Source organism: Grampus griseus, assembly GCF_964374135.1.
Source record: "Grampus griseus genome assembly, chromosome: 6".
Classification (NCBI taxonomy): Eukaryota; Metazoa; Chordata; class Mammalia; order Artiodactyla; family Delphinidae; genus Grampus; species Grampus griseus.
Genome location: NC_139000.1, coordinates 9,476,392 through 9,496,889, shown reverse-complemented (window position 1 = coordinate 9,496,889; position 20,498 = coordinate 9,476,392). Strand labels below are relative to the sequence as shown.

The following is a 20,498-nucleotide window of genomic DNA, read 5'->3' as shown; positions in this document are numbered from 1 at the left end:
GAAAAACGAGTTTATATATTTTTAAAATGGATAGTGGGTATCAAATTGCTTTGCTATTTATATTTGGTTGGATACATTTTAAAGAATAGCATTACAGTTTTATTTTAAAATGTCAACATTTATGACATACTGAAATAACATTGTTTACAACTCTATAAACTTATAATGAAAAATTGTAGATGCCAACTTAAAAAATGTACAAAGGAGAAAAAAATGTGTGAGCAGATACCTGATTTTTTTCAACTTTTTTAGGCAGTATTCCAGCAAAAAGTGTGACACGGGACAGGCACCTAAATGGGAAGGCTGCCTCACCTGGCCTCAGGTGGCCTCACGAGAACGTTCCTCACTGTACTTCCTAGAAATCTCAGGCTCCCCTCCCTTAGTGAGCCCTGGCGTAGTGGAGGTGGTGAGATCACCTGCAGAGCTCTTCTTCCGGCTTTCCCTTGCCTGGAGCACTCTCCCCTTCTCTGTACTTTAGCCAGAGCCTGCCAGTCCCTCAGGTGCTTTAGGTCCCTCAGGGCTGGTACCCATGCCTCCTCCCTCTCTCTCGGCTCCCTCGTTCTCCACAATGAAAATATGCCTCACTTGTTAGACCTCCACCAGACATCACCTCTTGCAGAAACACTCCTTGATTCCCCTTTCCTCTTTTCCTTTAGAATGGTTTCTCCTTCCTCTTTCACTATAAAAGAGGGGTTCAGAAGTTAAGGGAAAAGGGAGTTAAGTTAGACAATAGAATGAGTCTCTGGAATCTTGGAGAGGTCCAGGTAGAGGGAGGCAGTGGCTTATATGTTTGGCTTGTGTCAACAGAGCTTCTAGAGCTTTGTACCTCTGAAATACGGAGTCTCAATAAAAATACTGTTGAATTGAATTGAAGCTGAAGTCCAGTTCAGGTTTCACCTTACCTCTGAATTCTTTGATTTCCCAGATCTGCTGGGACTTCTCTCCTTCCAAATTCCTTGTGTACTTATAGTCTATTCTGTACAGCTTGGTGTGTCATCATCACCATCCTGCAATTTTTGTTAATTATTTTGAGTGTCTAGCATTGTTTTTATAACCAAATTGTAAATTCTAGGCAGGTACCTATTTATTTTTTCATCTCCCCATGGCACCTACTATAGCACTGGCCATAACAGATACTCAATAAACATATCCCAGTTCATTGTAAAAAAGGAAAAAAATTGATGGGGTGTCCTGGGGTTGAAGTATGGATATGTCACACTTCACTGTATGATTTTGGACCACTTGTGTATAGTCTGGATCTCTTGATTCTTCATTGATAAAACATAGGTGGTAGTGATAGCTAATAATATCAGGTAATCACTATGGGCCAAAATCATTAATGTACCTAACATTTCTATGAGGTACAAATAACATTTCTATTACTACTCTTATTGTTCTCACTGTATATGAGAGTAATATAAAGTACTAAAATAATCTGCCCAGGATCACTCATAGTAAATGGCAGTGTGGATTTGAAACCAGACCCTGAGTCCCAAGCATTTACCCATCATGTGATACTGCCCATATCTGATGTATCTACCTCAGTTAAAGATTCTAAGTGAGTAGAAGGTTCTGGGTATCTTTTTGAAAGAGGTAAATAAGTGACACAAAAGTTGAATTTAGTTACATATTTGGAAAACATTTTTACTTTTTTCCCCAGCTTTATTGAGATATAACTGAAATATAACATTGTTTAATGTATACAACGTGTTGATATGATACATTTAAAAATTGCCAAATAATTACTGCACAGTGTTAGTTACCACCTTCATCCCCTCACATAGTTACCATTTCTTTTTCCTAGTGAGAACATTTAAGATGTACTCTTTTAGCAACATTCAAGTATGTGATACAGTATTATTAGCTATAATCAACCCCTGGTAACCTCCAGGGGTTTCTCTGAGTTTGTCTCTTTTAGATTCCACATTTAAAAACATTTTACTTTTTCCCAGTCCATAGGTTATCTTTTCCTTTTGTTTATTGTTTCCTTTGCTGTGCAAAAGCTTATAGGTTTGATTAGGTCCCATTTGTTTATTTATTTTTGCTTATTAGGTGCCATTTGTTTATTTTTGTTTTTCTTTCTATTGCCTTGGGAGAGTGACCTAAGAAAACACTGGTACGATTTACATCAAAGAAAGTTATGCCTATGTTCTCTTCTAGGAGTTTTATGGTATCATGTCTTAGATTTAAGTCTTTAAGCCATTTTGAGTTTATTTTTGTGTATGGTGTGAGGGTGTGTTCTAACTTCATTGATTTACATGTGGCTGTCCAACTTTCCCAACACCACTTGCTAAAGAGACTGTCTTTTCCCCATTGTATATTCTTGCCTCCTTTGTCAAAGATTAATTGTCCATAGATGTGTGGCTTTATTTCTGGGCTCTCTAGTCTATTCCACTGATCCATATGTCTGTTGTTGTGCCAGTACCACACTGTTTTGATTACTGTAGCTTTGTAGACAATAGTATTGTCTGAAGTCTGGGAGGGTTATGCCTCCTGCTTTGTTCTTTTTCCTACAGATAGCTTTGGAAATTCTGGGTCTTTTATGGTTCCATATAAATTTTAGGATTATTTGTTCTAGTTCTGTGAAAAATGTCATGGTTAATCTGATAGGGATCGCATTAAATCTGTTGATTGCCTTGGCTAGTATGGCTGTTTTAACAATATTAATTCTTCCAATCCAAGAGCATGGAATATCTTTCTATTTCTTTGAGTCATCTTCAGTTTCCTTTATTAATGTTTTGTGGTTCTTAGCATATAAATCTTTAACCTCCTTGGTCAGGTTTATACCTGTTTTTTTGTTTGTTTGGTTTTTGGTTTTTGGTTTTTTGCGGTATGCGGGCCTCTCATGTTGTGGCCTCTCCCGTTGCGGAGCACAGGCTCCAGACGCGCAGGCTCAGCGGCCATGGCTCACGGGCCCAGCCGCTCCGCGGCATGTGGGATCTTCCCGGACCGGGGCACAAACCCATGTCCCCTGCATCGGCAGGCGGACTCTCAACCACTGCGCCACCAGGGAAGCCCTGATGTGATTTTTAAAGGGATTGTTTGTTTACATTCCCTTTCTGATATTTCCTTGTTAGTGTGTGATGTGACCGACAAGGGCTTAATTTCCAAAATATACAACCAGCTCATACAACTCAATAACAAAAAAACAACCCAATTGAAAAATGGGCAGAAGACCTTAATAGACATTTCTCTAAAGAAGGCATATGGATGGTCAATAGGCACATGAAAAGATGCTCATCATCACTAATTATTAAAGAAATGCAAATCAAAACTATAATGAGGTACCACCTCACACTGATCAGAGTGACCATCATTAAAAAGTCTACAAATAACAAATGTTGGAGAGGGTGTAGAGAAAAGGGAACCCTCTTACACTGTTGGTGGGAATGTAAATTGGTGCAGCCACTATGGAAAACAGTATGGAGGTTCCTCAAAAAAATAAAAAGTGTTACCATATGATCCAGCAGTCCCATTTCTGGGCATGTACCCAGACAAAACTATAATTCAAAAAGATACATGCACCCCTATGTTCATAGCAGCACTATTTACAATAGCCAAGACATGGAAACAAACTAAATGTCCATCAGCAGATGAATGGATAAAGATGTGGTGTGTATATATACAATGGAATATTACTCAGCCATAAGAAAGAATGAAATAATGCCATTTGCAGCAGTATGGATGGACCTAGAGATTACCATACTAAGCAAAGTCAGAAAGAGAAAGACAAATACCATATGATATCACTTATATGTGGAATCTAAAATATGACACAAATGAACATATCTCTGAAACAGAAACAGACTCATAGATGAAGAGAACAGACTTGTGGTTGCCAAGGGGGAGGAGGGGTTAGGGAGGGAAGGATTGGGAGTTTGGGATCAGCAATGCAAACTAGTATATATAAACAACAAGGTCCTACTCTATAGCACAGGGAACTATATTGGAACCATAATAAACCATAATAGAAAAGAATATGAGAAAGAATATATATATGTATATATGTATGTATGACTGAATCACTTTGCTGTACAGCAGAAATTAACACAACATTATAAATCAATTATACTTCAGTAAAATATTTTTTTAAAAGAAAGAAAGAAAAACATTTTACTTTTTAAAGGCAATTGGCAGTCTGCAGCTGAATTGAGTCAGGGGAAATGCATGGCTATAGTAATTGGGAGAGAACAGAAGCTTTTCCAGCCACTTCTTGGCCTTGCAGAAGGGCTCCAGAAAATCACCAGCCTGCAAAATGTTCACTACTCATTTCCCTGATTGCCAAAGGCGTACAGTCTGGGAGCTGGTAGTAATGAACGTCAGTAGGAGGAGGAGAGTACTTGTGGTTTTTGTTGTTTTGGTTTTTGGGTTTTTTGCGGTATGCGGGCCTCTCACTGCTGTGGCCTCTCCCGTTGCGGAGCACAGGCTCCGGACACACAGGTTCAGCGGCCATGGCTCACGGGCCTAGCCGCTCCGCGGCATGTGGGATCCTCCCGGACCGGGGCACGAACCCGTGTCCCCTGCATCGGCAGGCGGACTCTCAACCACTGCGCCACCAGGGAAGCCCAGTACTTGTGTTTTTATTCTTGTTTTTAACTGATCTTAAAATTCTTGCCTGGCCCTTTGCCTTCTGCACAGTCCAGAGTCACGAATCCTTGATATGTGGCTCGAAAGAGAAGCACAGGACAGTATATTCCCTTTTTGTCCACCAATTTTCTCTTTGTGTTTCTATTCTGGGACCAGTGTACAGACCATTCAAGTTCAGAGAGAGAGCAAGCTCTGCCTTCCTTTGAGCCAGTGTGTACAGCCTGGCTCCACTGTGAGCCCTGTGTAGGAGAGGGCCACGTGTGCTCTGTAGCTTTTGGTGCTTCCAGCTGGGTGACTTTTGCAATTGTATCCATCTGATTTTGAAATGTGAAAAAAACTCCTGAACTTAGGTGTCGATTTATACATTAATTACACCGATCTCAGTTGCAGCAGTGTGGTCTTAATAGCTGATTGCTGCAATATCCAACTCTGTGATATCAGAATGTGACGTGCATATTTTAATTTGAGAAATAGTTTAACATTTTTAGATATTCATTTAGATGTGGTTATGCAGGTTAAACATAACGTATGATCACTGCTTCTTTCATTGCTTCCAATTAAACCTTGCTTGTTAGTTTAACCTCTAGGTAATCCCATCAAACAATTGATGTCAAGGAAACACTGCCCACAGTAGCTTCGGATGAGTGGCCATTAATTTTAATTGCCTTGATATTAAAGATTAAGAAGTATCGGGACTAGCAGAATAGAAACGATCTGATGTCAAGCAAATCCACTTGCTAAAGCTTCCTCAGGCTGCTGGTGATATTAAAATTTTACTGTGAGAATTAAATAAACCTTTATTAGTGATGACTGTTGTTTGATTGGTCCAAGGGTATGCATCAACACAGAATTCTTACATATCTGGAGATGAGACCTTTGATGGTATAGAGATTCCTCAATTATGAAACCGTTAATAAAGCTGTAATCAGATTTTCCAGGCTAGGTTTCATTAATGTATTATAGCTTCTCTGATTGTCAAGGTAATATTAACTACAAAGTACAGAATCCAACAGAGAATTGTTTAGAAGAAGAGAATTCTAAGATGGGCCTTTCTTGCTAAATTCAGAGTTGGGGAATTTTCATTAATTATGCTTAAGAAATTCCAAATTCCCTCTCAACCAGGAATATCTCCCTTTGCACTATAGATACATTCAATATTTAACTCTTTCAGAGGGCTGACAGTCTTACTCAGACAAGCTAGAGTGATATATATTGAAGGAGGTTTTTGTGAGCTGGTCCGCTAGGTCTGCCTCCTGAGCTGAGGATATGCTTGTGACAAGTGAGTTGGGGGCTATGAGAACTTGCTTTAACAAGCATAGCCAGAGCGAATGCCTTTGGGGTCATTTTACAGTCTTAATTCAGAACTTTTATTTTTAGAGTCATATAATTCTGGTCTGGGAATGGATCCTAAGAGTCACTGAGGCTGCCTTCTCCTGGTGCGGAAATCCCTCCCAGAGCATCTGCCTCCATGCTCTTGGAGGCCTGGGCCCCACATCAGCATCATCTCGGCTTCTCCCTCTCCCCTGGCCTCCACAGTGAGTCAGTGGCCAAATTCTGCCTATTCTAGTCCTCTTCCATGACCTCTGCCCTCTCCACGACTCCTGTTCTGCCGGGCTCAGGTCCTCCTCACCTCCTCACCTGTGTGCCCTCCTGACTCTTCCTCCCCCACCACGTCCCACACAGTTATCCCATGCACCTGCCCCACACACATGGGGCTGAAAGAAGGGAGGGCAGAGGAGGCCGATGGCAGAGTGGAGTTGGGTCCCTCAGGGCTGTTTGAGAGCCTAATATTGTGACAGTCTAGATATTGGAACTAAGGCCCATGAGTGGAAATGGAAGGGAACCGGATCTTAGTTCCAAATAGAAAGCTGTGTATCCGTCAGAACTATCTAATGGTGGAATCAGGGACTTTGTGACATGGCGAATACCACGTCTCTAGTGGTGGAGATGCCACGAACATGAAGAGAAAATGGAGACGGAGGCGCAGGTTAAAGGACACATGAATTCTCTTTTAGACCTGTTGAGTTGCAGGTTGTGGCAGAACATTTCTAAGGAAATGTTCTAAAAATTGAGAACTGAAATTCTTCATAGAAGTTAGGGATAGAGATGGAAATCTGGGAGTCATTCACAGAGACAATGGTTGAAATCGTTAATAGAGATAAGATTGCTCAGCACGTGTGCGCGCGCGCGCACACACACACACACACACACACACACACACACACACCCTGGTGTGTCAGGGAAGGAGAAGCAGGAGCATAATGTCACAGAAACCATGCAAAGAAAGCACTTTAAGAAGGAGCCAGAGGTCGGGGGGAGGTAATTACAAGTATCAGATGCTGCTGAGAAGTCAAACAAGTTGCGGAGAGAGAAGGCCATTGGATTTGGGACAGGTGTGATGCCTGTGACCACCTCAATCAATCACCTAGTCCTGGAGATTGTTAAGATTGTTACATGAGAAAACGTATGCAAAGGGCTCTGTGATGCTCAGTGCAAAGGAGATGCTCATTAAATAGTTACTATTCCCACCACTATTTGAAATGAAGGAAGGAAGGGGCACGTCTAATCCTTCATTGGGTCGGGGAGTTGTGTGGGGGGATGATAGTGGAACAGAAACGGCTAGGAAGGCCTGATCTGCAGCATATTTGCTTCCTGATGAGTTTTGGCTAGTTGCTGTCTGAACCAGTGTTCATGGTGGCTGCACAGGTCTTCAGCTAGTGTGCTGCCCTGTGTTTGTGGCACACAGTGACCCCCCCCCCAGGATGGGACAGTGTGTGGGCTGCTGCAGGCCAACATTGTCTTCCTCATGTGGCTCCCTTGCCAGGGCTCTCTAGCTTTCCCTGAACGGATGAGTGCCATAGTTTGAAGAATGAGAGTTCTATTTCCAAAGCAATTAAAGACTTGGCAGAGATGGTCAACTAGCATGCCCATTGGTGTAAATTGGGTTGGAGGGCTTATACCACTCCTTATTTTCCCTCAGGGTCCCTAAATGGCTGTTCAGGATGAAACAGTGACCCACCCCGCCTGATACCACAGCAGCATGCCCCTTTGACACATTATTAAGAAATTATTAAAAAGTGTTTTTAAACTGTTACTTTAACAAAAGAGAGGTCAGAGCCTTTTATATAGCAAGTGGGTACCTATTCATAAATTGCTGTGTGGGTTTTAGCTTCTTCTTTATATAGCTCAGCTCCCAGGTGCCTGAACACTCAATGTAACTACAGGCAGTGAGTCTTGGGCTGAAGTTTCACTGTCAATGAAATGTGATAAAATCTGCCTGTTGCCAAGATCCTCCTTAGAAATCTCTTCCATTTGCTCTGGTTGACACCATAAGTAGTTTGCAAAAGAAATAAGTATGTTCTACCTGATGAAATCAGCCACTGATTCTGCATTTGCATTTGACCTTATTGCAATTGCTTGAGTTTTCACGTTGTGACCTTCTCACATGTTAACTGGCACAACTTGAGCAGCCATCTTGGCAGACATACAGTATCTTCTAAGGCAGGAGACAAAGGGTTTTTTCATCCATTATTAATTGATGTTACTCTTTTTAGCACACCAAACATGATTTTACTGTACAGCTGCCAAAATTGTTCCAGACCCCAAAAGAATAAGTCATTCTTTCACAAGCATTTCTTATTATTTACCTAACTTAACAAATGTTTCCTTTAGTTTTTCAGCTCCTTTTCAGGGGACTAGTCATTTATATATTAATTGGTATATACCAGTTGACTATTTTTTATGAACAGTGCTCCCAGCCATTTTAGTGTTACTGGGGCCAACTCCAAGAAGTGGTCTTATTCCAAGAGTGTTGAGAGGTTTGCCAAAAGAGCAAGTGAGCCTCTGCACCATTCTGCATCATCCCCAGGGTGTGATCACAGGCTAGGAATTGAGTGTCTTCCAAGGTCTCCCTTTGGTGTCCTACAGTTATTATTGGAAGCTTGATTTTTGTTCCTCTCTTTGAACCTCGCTTCCCCTTACTCATATCCCTGTGATTTGTAGGTATCCAACTGGTTTGGCAACAAACGAATCAGGTACAAGAAGAATATCGGCAAGTTTCAGGAAGAAGCCAATCTCTACGCTGCAAAGACAGCCGTGACAGCTGCACACGCAGTGGCCGCAGCCGTGCAGAACAACCAGACCAACTCGCCCACCACGCCAAATTCTGGTGCGTACGGGCGCTCACTCCCTACTCAGCTCAGGCAGCCTTATGCCACAAAGCCCTGTCCCACAGACCAGGAAACAAGAGCCATACTGGGGACACAGTGGACTTATAAAGGAAGATTTATATTAAAATGCAGACTTGTTCTTGGGGTGGGTGAATGAGTGGATAGCCAGAGCCTGTAGACCCGCTATTCACAGTGAGTGCCACTCCGTACTGTTAGATTCTGGAACTTTCACACTTAGCAGTGTTTTTAATTCAGCAGTTAAGCAAAGTGCTATCACTAACGATTATTTTAACTATATTATTCCATGTGTCATTTTAAAATCAATAGTGGTCTGTCAAAGAACGAATGAAATAGAAGTGGGAGATTTACCTGTTGCTGTGAGTAATGAAGCTGGTATGTTGGGGTTAGGACAGCAGGGCTTTCTACCTGATGTAGCTGCAGAGTCGAGTCTGCTGTCCTTACATCTCCTTAGCACCTGTGCTGACTTGGTAGGCTCAGCACGTGGTTAGCTGATCAGGATGTGGTTAGCCGTGAGGGGTATGGTACTTAACACATGGATGCAATATCTTGGCTGCTCATACAATACATTTTGGCCAGATTTTATGTGGCATTTTTTGATGGAGTTGGAAACATCTTAAAATTAGAGGGAACTTGAGTAGCAATGAAAGATGTGCGGCTGGTCCAAACAGATGGACTTGAGAAACAAAACAAGGGACTTTTCTAAGGAGATAGTTTAAATATATCTTTAAAAATTCAGAAAGTGAGGGGTTTTTTGTTTGTTTTGGTTTGTTGTCGTCTTCCCCCCAGCCCCAAGTTCTTTTTTTTTTTTTTTTTTTTTGCGGTACGCGGGCATCCCACTGCTGTGGCCTCTCCCGTTGCGGAGTACAGGCTCCGGACGCGCAGGCTCAGCGGCCATGGCTCACGGGCCCAGCCGCTCCGCGGCATGTGGGATCTTCCCGGACCGGGGCACGAACCCATGTCCCCTGCATCGGCAGGCGGACTCTCAACCACTGTGCCACGAGGGAAGCCCCCCCCCCCCAAGTTCTTTTTAATGGAGCGTGGAAACTGATGAAAGTTAGGCAGAGCGTATGGCTTGGAAAGAGCTTGAGAAAAATGTTTCTTCTCTGGGTAATTGTCCACCATGACAGTTAATGATGATGAAGAGCTCACTTAATGACCAAGTCCTGGAGATAAATGAAAACAAGGGGATGGTTCCAGGCCAGCTGCTGGGTGTTTTTCTGTTTGTTTTGATTCTCTCTTTCTTTCGTATGTGGGCTTCCCCATTGATAGGACTTTCCTAGATGCAAAATGAATCACAGGACCTAACTCCTTGGAGTTATTCTCCGTCCTCCTAGATCTAGAAATGCCTTACGTTGTACACAACCTTTCCCTTCTGTACCTTTTCTCCTTTCCCTGCCTCTAGGTCTTTGAGGATTATGTGTGTAGCTCTCTGTTATTCAGCTACTTAACTCTTTCCTTTCCAGGTTCTTCTGGTTCTTTTAACCTCCCAAATTCTGGGGACATGTTCATGAACATGCAGAGTCTGAATGGGGATTCTTACCAAGGGTCCCAAGTCGGAGCCAATGTGCAATCACAGGTAGGAGAAATGCCCCAGCTGGGGCCTTTCTAGCAGGGTAGGGTTTGGGCTCAAAACTCCTGACTCTCAACCCGTGGAAGTGGTCTGCACACCGTGCAGACCCTGTGCTGGGTGCTTCCGGACGTTACCATCTGCTCCAACATTTAATTTAATGAGAAGTCAAGTGAACAGTGGCTTTGGATGATTCAAACCTGATAAACTTTGTGAATGCATTCGGCTCTGGCTTGAGCTCATGGAGAGGGGTTGGGTGCATATTACTTTCGTGACAAAATAGAACAGAAAAATTGTGTGTGCCAGTGTGTGTATGCTTTTAAAATATATTACTCTGTTTCATTTCTGTATTTATTTTTTTAAGTCAGAATACAAAAACCTGAGTTCTTAAAGTATATTCCAGGTTCACCTCTTTTTCTCATCCTCTTACTGGAAAGCAGCTACTTGTTTTTATGCACGTGGGAGTGTGTGCGTGTGTGAGAGGGTGAGCCAGTATACATATTTATAAGTAGTTTCACCCACAGCCATGCTCATTTGGCTGGTGTAGATGCAAAGTTTGTATGGCCATGAAGATGTTGTTGTTTGGCTGGCATGAAAAACAAAGATGTGCGAGTTTAAATATGCAAAGAATTGTTGAAATTCTGCCAGTCACATTTGATTGATAAATTTGTCTTTCATTCAAGATGCTAAACCCTCGTGGCACACATGATTCAAATTGTTTCCTTTTGTAAGTCATGATGTTTTAATAGATTTGGGATGATGAATTTTGTTTTGTCTCACTTCTAGGTGGATACCCTCCGTCATGTTATCAATCAGACGGGAGGCTACAGTGATGGCCTTGGAGGAAACTCACTGTACAGTCCACATAATTTAAATGTGAGTACTCTGGGGAACCAGATTTGAAGAGCTGTAGGAACAGCATCAGGTAAACAGTGGCTAATAAATAAATTAATGGCCATTGTACTTGGCTTCTCATCTTTTTGGCAGGTGGGGAAGGCAGCATTTTTAGTGTACTTTTATTTTATGAACCTAAGCACTGATGTTACCTTCATGCCGTTAGAAGTCCTCACAGAGGCCCAGGGTGGCTGGCATTCTGTCATCAATAGAGACTTAAGCATCAGCCCATTAAGATGCTATCTCCCACTGGCCGTGCTGTGTTCCAGGGAGATGGTGAAAAACAGGTCATTTATCTTAGACTCGAGCAGCAGGAAAAATTCCCAAACACAGCTCAGGTGAAGGGGAGGAGGGCCCCAGACAGATCAACAAACCAAGCTAAACAAAGACTCCTGTTCTTAAGAGTAACTTGCTGTATTGTCAATGTGGGATGCAAAACACCTCCAGCATTTTCCACGGCCTCTCAGTTAAGTACGGAGGAAATAATTTTAACTTTAGTAACCAATTGACCAGAACTTCACTTTTCCCCCCGCCTGACATGGATGGAAAATGGCAAACTCACAGCACCTAAAGGGGAGCTGCGGGGACTGGGTCCCCAGGGTGGAGTGGTGGACAGAATCTGGTACTCCAGACTAGGGAGGAAACGAACTGCCCAACACATGGTAGTAGAGTCAGAAAGAAAACAGACAGAAGTCTCCCTTTTTGAGGCCTAGCTTTCTATGAGAGTAAATATTAATGATTTAAAAAGTGATTGAGGATGTTCAATTGTAAAAGGAAAACAGGACCATTAAATACTCAAATCTTCTACATTTGAAATGTCAAATCTTTCTTTTTGGGTTTATAAATAACTCGTAATAACCCACAACAAACCATATAAAAAGCCTTTTAGTTGCATTTCTCCTTTTTCATTTAAGTGTTTTGAAATGCTTCAGAGAATGTGCGATATCCTTATCAACATGATAAAATATGAAACTGTGATTGCCTGCAGCATTTTACAGACATGAATTCCATCTTCGCTGATGAGGCTTGATAAGGCGCTGTTGTATAATACAGTGCATAATCTCAAACCACCAGAGTAAGGATTAATTTATTTTGAAAAAAAGAATGCTTGCTGACAACCTCTCCTCCAGCTGCCACGCTGGGTAAAAATATTGTACATTTGTTGTTTATAAATTTGGATAAAAGAGGAATGATGTTTACTTCAGATGGAATATCTTTAGACTTGTATCTGTGTAAGAGATTTTCTTTTTCTAAGTATATTTTCATACCTGAGTGGTGAGAACAGCTTACCTATTAGATAGAGGAGAGGATTTCTTCAAGTCCACACAAACACACACGCGCTTGTCACCATCCAACCTGCACAGCGGAGGCTTTGAAGATCAACCGCCATAGCTTTATTTTTTTTCCTAACCTGGATTTGATACACCTAAAGCCTGGAAAATCCTTCTGCCTTCGGCTCTGGTCATCTCTGTGTGGTTCTTTGGTCCCTCTCTCTCCCCCCTCCCCACCATTTCTCTGTGGACGTAGAGGGAGGAAAGGTGCTTTATATGCAGGACTGTGCAGTTAAGCCGAAGACAGGCTTCCCTAAGAACAGCACATTGGGAGAAGGAAAAATTCCCAGCCCAAGGCTGGGCGAGGAATCTCAGTAGCCTAGCAGCGCAGGCCTAAAAAGAAGATATTTTGGATGGACTCGTAGAACAAGTTGCAGACGGATGTGAGGGAGTCAGGGGGACCTTCTGCCCCTCACTGGCACTGGTGTGGGAGGTATAGGTCTGGGGGCAGCACAGCACGAGGCTGGTCTGTGCCGCAGGCACTGGGTGGCAGAGAGCTCACCCTCGCCTTCTCTCCAGAAAGGCCCGCCCCGTCACTTCCACTCAGTGTTCCCCAACTCACAAGCCCAGCACCTCCCTCTTCTTGACTGACATAAAAATATGTAGCGACAAGCTGTCTGCCACAGCAGAAATCTGATCAGACATTGATTTCAGCAATTGCCTCTATAGGCCAAGACATAAGGCAAATTTGTTTCTGAGCACTGTTACTGCGGATGCAGGTCTGAGGCAGGAAGGGCCAGTGGCATGTGAAGAGCGGTAGCAACATCCCGAATAGGAGCCCCAGTTACAGATAATTGGAATCCAGATTTGAATAGTGTGTGCTCCTCCACAGTTCATGCATTTTCATTCTGCAAGATCCTATTTGGAGGGAAATTCTGGCCTTCATTTTCAAGGGTTATAGTAGCTGGCTGTCAGTCTTGTATAGAAAAGGGGCCTGGGGGTGGATGGGCTTCTTCTCTATGGAAACGAGGATTAAGCTGGGTTGAAGTTTATACTTTGTGGAGCCCAAGGTCTTGCCAGAGCATTGCATTGAGCTTCTCCACTGCACGCTTCTTATAAGATTTTTCTTCAAGTCACTTGATTTTTATCAGCAAATCAAAGGCCGAGCTTCGTGCCAGCTTGAGACCAGCTGAAGCCCTGCTTCAGCGTGCTGATTTATTGCCAAGTCTTTACTTGGTAGGATGGATTTGTTTTACATGCATTTAATCCCACTTTAACACATGCTTCAAACTCCTGCCAAAGTGGGTTTAGAAAATACATTTTGCTAATGCATCTTTGCTCTCATGTTGTCATCGGGGTATTTTCAATTGGGGAGGAGAATTAATATGTAGACGTGCACCCGTTGAACTGTGCTTTTCCTTTCAGGCTAATGGAGGCTGGCAGGACGCAACAACTCCATCTTCTGTGACTTCTCCTACAGAAGGCCCAGGAAGTGTGCACTCTGATACCTCTAACTAATCTCTGGCAACACTTTTCCCTGAGCTGACATGCCTTGATAAGTGCATTCAGAGCAATAGGAGGAAAAGGAAAGCGTTTTTGTAGCCCACCATCTACAGCTTTACTGTAAAACCTTGTCTTATTAGAGAACTTGGTAAATCTGTTTTTTAAGGAATCATAATCATTTGTATTTATACTTAAAAACACACAATGTTAAAAAAGCACTTTATCCAATTAGGCCAAGATTTAACATTGTTGACAGTCCTGTAGCTATTTTATCATAATTTATTATCAATATTTTACATTAATGGTTTCTCACTTGCCAATTACTTGGCCTTAAGGGTAAAAAGTACAATATATGCTAAACCTCAATCGCTAAAGCAGATACAAAGACTCACCTCACCTAAATTGAACTTCTTGCATATTTCCATTGCAGACTTTGATTGTCCTTCTTTCATATCACTAATGGAGTTGGAATAAAGGAGCTGTTTGGCTACCTGTTAATGATGGTTGTGTTTAAGAATCTTCCTCGTCACACTTGGGTTTCGATCTCTTATGTTATAATTAGATCAGAGACCGGTAGCATCTTTTCTCTCTCTGAAAGCACCAGTGCCCAGAGTCTGCTCGGTAATTAAATTATGGATCCAGACTGTTTTGAGAGCTGAAGATACTTGCTGCTGATAGAGATGACCACGAGATCCGTCTGGGGTTTTATGGTGTGCACTGGGTGCTGCACAGACTTGTCAAGGTTTGCTACGTCCTCTGGGCATTCGCAAAGGCCCTGTTCTCTGGAGTGTTGTATATAGTGTAGCAAAAGAGTATTTATACATCTCACCAATCAAAACACAGCTTTATTACCTCATGCGAACTCATACAAACCAATAGAATTTCAACATGTTCTGTAGCTTAGAGTGCTCACTTACTACCTCTGAACAATACTCACGCTGTAGTTTGTCTCTTTCTTATCTTTTTGCATCTTGTAATTTACTCTTTGTTTCCCTTCATAAAATGTAATGTACATTGTAATCTTTTAAAAGAAAAATCAGGGTTGCATTTGCAACTTTTAAAAAACCAAGAGTGGAAACATTGGGTCTTAAATTAACACAGGATCAGTAAAACTGTTGTAAATACTGAGAAACATTTTGAATGTTCTTCATCTTGTTACTAATCCATGCAAAAAAAAAAAAAAAGCGATGACTAATTGTGATGCATTCAGATTTCAGTATTCAGTACTGTATATTTCACCCTGTGTAATGGGGCCCCCTCTCCTTTCTCTCTTTTTGTATTGTATGCGATTCTGAAACTGATTGAGTCATGAAAATAATTTGTGGCGGTGATTCTAATGTATTAAAAACGTTTCGTGTTCCTTTCTAACTGGATTACACCCTGGATTGAAAAAGTCTTCCTCGTGGTAGTTATATGTAGTTTCAAACATGAATAAACTTTTTGCTTTCATGATTAAATGTTGATGCAGTTTCTTACCCCACCTGGTGAGCCAGTCAGTGCAGGCAGAGGAGAAGGCCTGCCCAGAAGTCAGTCTGAGCATGTAAACGTGTGGCCTGTCAGAGAGGGACTCAGAAACCAAGGTGAGGCTGAGAGTGGCTAACTACACTTTCTGCAGGCTCCCAGCCAGTTCCTGGACCACCGTCACATGTCCTCACTTGATACTTACGCTCTAAGAATACCACAAGGAAAATATCATCCCCATTTTCACAGATTAGGAAACTGAAGTTCATAAAAATAGATGCCACAAGGTGAAAGACCTAGGACAACAAGGGCCACGCTTGGAACCCAGGTCTGTGTGTGTCCTTGGAGCTGACACTCTCCTGACTTAATGATGCATCCAGCATCTGTTGGATGGAAAGACCTGTTTGATAATTTTAAAATAATTATCAGTCTTGTCATATTCACTTCCTTGCTTTCATAACTTCTGTGAGATGCGGGTTAATAACAAGCAAAAGTTTGTCCCAAAAGAGTGAGCTTCCAAGGCCATAAAAAAACCAAAAAGCCACAACTTCTCATAACATACCTTTGAAAACTAAACTTCTAAAATGTAAGACCAACTAGAAATCCTTTAACCAGATTAAACATTGTTTTTGTTTTATTCACATTGTCAGCAACTCCATGTATTTACATGTACATCTGTCGCAAATATCTAAATCTTTGTAATAAAAGAAGTCAATAGCAGGTAATTGGCCTGTTTACTATATCTCCAGGAAATTGACTCACAGGAAATCAGATTAATGTTAATCAGTTGCAGCAAATTGTCTCTGATAAATACAACTGTTTTACTATTTCAGTTTGTAAAACAAGGTCTAGGGCCACCATTCCCATTAATCCTGAGGCAGTTACACTTTACAAAATAGATTGCCCTCCAAAGCTGTCCTCCCTCACAAGGGCTCTCAGCCTGCCTGTAGGAATCTCTCCCATGGCTAAGTAGTTACTTGCGTGATTCAATTAGCTTATGGGTCAGCCTTTCTTATCTTTGTACATAAAACAATCACTATGCTATGTGGTTTTGCAAAAATATCCTGTGGAAACCAGACACACATGCACACACAGATACATCTTTAAAGTCCAGAAACACACACTTCTAAGAACCATCTCAGGTCTCCTCTCAGGCCAGCCTACTGAGAGAAGCACATACCGGTGTTTGCTGGAAATTCACACGATGCATCTTTCCATTGAGGGAAAGATGTGAATATAAGGCTTTATTCAGAGGAGGTCTCAAAAAAAACAGTAATTCCTTTCCTAAAAGCTAATTTGGGAGGCCCTTGTATATAATCCCCTTCTGCTCTTCAGTACCTCTCTAGCAGAGGCCAGTGGCACCCTCACTTCATAGATAAGGAAACTGAGGCATGGCTTGGACCCCAAGGCTCTTAGGTCTCCCTCTAATTGGGTGAAATGTGTTGATTTGACAGATTTTCACCAGGTACCCTTTCTGGGGCAAGCAATAGGTTAGGATCTAGACGCGAGCACAATGAAATCAGGCCCTAGACCTCAGGAGGCTAAGATCCTGGGCCTGGGCCTTATTCAGAAAGCAGTGTGAGGGTGCTGGAGAGGCTGATAGGTTTTTTTTTTTCTTTGTTTTACATTTTTTAAAAATAAATTTACTTTTGTCTGCATTGGGTTTTTGTTACTGTGTGTGGGCTTTCTCTAGTTGCGGCGAGCAGGGGCTACTCTTCGATGTGGTGCGGCCTTTTCATTGCGGTGGCTTCTCTTGTTGCAGAGCACAGGCTCTAGGCACAAGGGCTTCACTAGTTGTGGCACACGGGCTTCAGTAGTTGTGGCTCGCAGGCTCTAGAGCGCAGGCTCAGTAGTTGTGGCACACGGGCTTAGTTGCTCCACAGCATGTGGGATCTTCCCAGACCAGAGATGGAACCCGTGTCCCCTGCTTTGCCAGGCGGATTCTTAACCACTGCACCAGCAGGGAAGTCCCGAGGCTGGTAGGTTTCTGAACCCCGAGACTGGAAAAGTGAGGCTCCCACACCCTGTTCACAAGGTCAAAGAATATAACATCAGGAAACCACCTGGAACACCCAGTTGCAGGCTAAAGGGCCTGTCTACGCATCCAGTTAGATGCACAAGGGCACATGTGTGCTTCTATGACACTATGTTGTTACCGAACCAAACTTGGGTCCACTGACCTGTGCACAGTAAGGCCAATCTACTGACACCGGGCTGTGATGAAGGGAAGTGCAGCGTTTATTGCAGGGCGCCAAGCAAGGAGTTCAGGACAGCTAGTGCTCAAAAAGCCCCAACTCCCCAGCGGGTTTCAGCAAAGCATTTTTAAAGGCCAGGTGAGGGAGGGGTATCCCAGGGTAAGGGATCAACTCATGCGCAATCCTCCGATTGGTTGATGGTGAGGTAACAGGGTGGTGTCACGGGTTAACATTATCAATCCTTAGGCTCCAGCAGGTGTGGGAGCTACGTGCTCATGATCGTCAAGTAGTTAATTTCTTCCATTTGACAGTGGTTTTAGCATCTGTGAAACAACTCAGGAAATGTGTGTCAGATACTGTTCTCTAGGTCCTTCAGCGAGGAGCTACAGCAGAGGCTGTGAGGAGGAGTCTGTCCCGGCAAGACCCCACAGGGTCCTGCTTGGTTACACTTTCAGGACTTTCTGGAGCCCAAGTGCCTGAGAAGCTACACGTTGGACAGGAGGTACTCGGGCAGCATGGGAGCCTCTGAGGACAGTGGACCAGGCAGCCTTGCAAACTAGGTTAGAACTTGTCTGTAGCCCTGACCCAGGTGGTAGCCTGGTGCCAGTCCCTGGCCAGAAGCCGAGGAGGGCAGGGCGGGGTTCGAGAGCAGCACCCTCCCTGCGTGGAAAAGGTGACCTGGGGCTAAGTCTTCCATGTGGGGAGGTGTTTGGGGTGTAAAGTATGCATTGGTGCCGCGGGAAAGGGACCTTCTCCAGGCTGACAGCTACAGCTCACGAGCATCTCCTGTGAACAGCCCTCAGCCAGGTGCTTTCTATGTTATTTAACGCCTGTGGAGCCCCATGTCATGGGTGCTATTATCCCATCTTCAGTTGGGGAACCTGGGGCTCAAGGAGATGACATCACCTGTCCAGGATCTCCCACAGAGCTGGTGTTTGCCCTGGGAAGGCCCCATGTGACACTTTCAGCAACCACTTGTAGTGGGACAGAAAGAGGCTCCTGTGAGCTTGCAGTGGATAAAAGGGAACGTCCGGTGTAAGGTCCCGTTCTGGGGCGACGTGACCAGGGGAATCATCCCCTGCCCCCCAGATCCTTAGTGCTTGCAGCCCTCCTACCTCTGTCTCCATTGCCTGGGCCACCAGAGTATGTGTGTCCTGTGGTGTGGACAGGACGTGTGTCACAGACTGTGTGTGGTCCTTTCCACGTCTATGGATCACAAGGTTGGGTGTGAGGGACAGGAAGAGCCCTCTACTTGGGCTGGGCTGGGCCTTGCACCGTAACTAAAGGAGGCAAACAGACCCGGGAAGGTAGCTGTCGCGATGCATAGGAAGAGCTGAGCACAAGGCTGGGGCACGCCCCTTAAACGTACCTGTGCCCCGTGGGTGCCGTTCCAAGTCCCAGGCTGCGTGCAGCTTAGCCCTGGCTCCTGGCCCTTCAGCCCACTGCCCACACGACCCACTCTGGGTTCGAGCAGATCCCACCCCCAGGCACAGATTTGAATCCTGGCTCTGCCTCCGCCCAGCTGTGTGACCTTGGGTGAGGGACTTAACCTCCCTGAGCCTCAGTTTCCTCATTCTGTCTTCTCAGAACATCCTTCTGTACCTGTCTCCTTGGTGAATGCCTGTCCTTTATGGCTGAGCCCAGACTACTGTGTCCTCCTATGGAGCCAGGCCCTTCCTTCTCCCTCGTGTAGTGCTTTATCTCCCCCGCTGGACGTCCAAGCAGAGACCTACAGGAGGAGAATCAGGAAGACAAAGAGTGAGTTGCGGGGTAGGGGATAGAGGATCAGAGGAGGGAGGACCAAGCAAGGGGAAGAGTGTGTGCAAAGGCCAGGGGGCATGGCGAGCGGAAATGTCAGAGGTGCCACCGTGGAGGCTTGCTCCCTCCCTTCCCAGGATCTCTCCAAATCCTCACAGCAGCCTCATGAGGAAGGTTCTATCATTCTCTTCACTTTACAGATGAGGAAACTGAAGCTACTTGGCCAAATACACATGGAGATGGAACGTGAGTCCGGGTGTGTCTGAAACCAAAACCCACATTTTCTGCTCTTTGTGCCTGGCTGTCTTGTCAGGGTCTCTTTCTTGTCATGCTGGGCAGGCTCACTGTTGGTGAGCCTAAGGCGGGAACTGGGCAGAGAAGGGGACAGATGCCAGCCCTTCCCCCCAGTCAGAGCCATTGGCTCTTCTCCCCAGTGGCCGGGGATCCCAGGGACCCCGTCGGGAGGCTGCTGTGTCCACAGGCACTTCAGGCCAATAAACAGCCTGCAACACATCCCCCCCTAGGCCTGGGGACCCAGCCCCATGGACAGCAGGACCATCATCCCCCAGCCCTGATGACTCAGCAGTCACAGACTCAGCTGTCATGCACGGAGCCTGCTTCCAGCTGGGCCCCACCAAGTGCATTGCCGGGAGCTACACCGCCCAGCCAAGTGGGTACTAGCCCCATCACAGAGACAAAAACAGATGTCCAGGGGTTCTACGTGGCCCCATGGCTAGGAAAGCGCCGTGACTTAGCACTCATGAATGGATGCTTCTAGTGAGACCACCCAGGTGGAATCTGGGCTCTGCCTCGCACTGGCTGTGTGTCCTTGGGCAAGTCCTGTAACCTCTCTGTGCCTGTTTCCTTTGCTGTCAAGCACCTACCTCCCAGCATCGTAGGGAGGATCAAGTGAGTCGGTACAGGTGAAGTGTCCTGCATGTAGCAGGGGCTGAGGTCAGCTGCTCTTATTACCTATTAGTCCACAGCTTGCCCTGTGCTGATGATTTGCACTCAAATTCCAGGTTGCATCCCCCTTCACTCACTGTTAGTAAAACCCAGGTCTTCTGCCACC

General features: G+C 44.3%; 1 protein-coding gene across 3 annotated transcripts in view; it reads left to right on the top strand.

The window, feature by feature from the left end:
• Positions 1–15,460, top strand: part of PBX3 (PBX homeobox 3) — a gene marked incomplete at its 5' end in the record, with an annotated part of 231,335 nt that extends 215,875 nt beyond the window's left edge. For 2 of the 3 annotated variants that reach the window (XM_082656815.1, XM_082656817.1), the window contains 4 exons: positions 8,590–8,755; positions 10,241–10,353; positions 11,131–11,220; positions 13,935–15,460. In XM_082656815.1, the coding sequence (XP_082512941.1) occupies positions 8,590–8,755; positions 10,241–10,353; positions 11,131–11,220; positions 13,935–14,027 (462 nt within the window). In that variant the 3' untranslated portion in view covers positions 14,028–15,460. The remainder of the gene's footprint in view (positions 1–8,589; positions 8,756–10,240; positions 10,354–11,130; positions 11,221–13,934) is intronic. The other variant, XM_082656816.1, reaches the window with a different exon arrangement.
• Between the last annotated feature and the right edge of the window lie 5,038 nt (positions 15,461–20,498).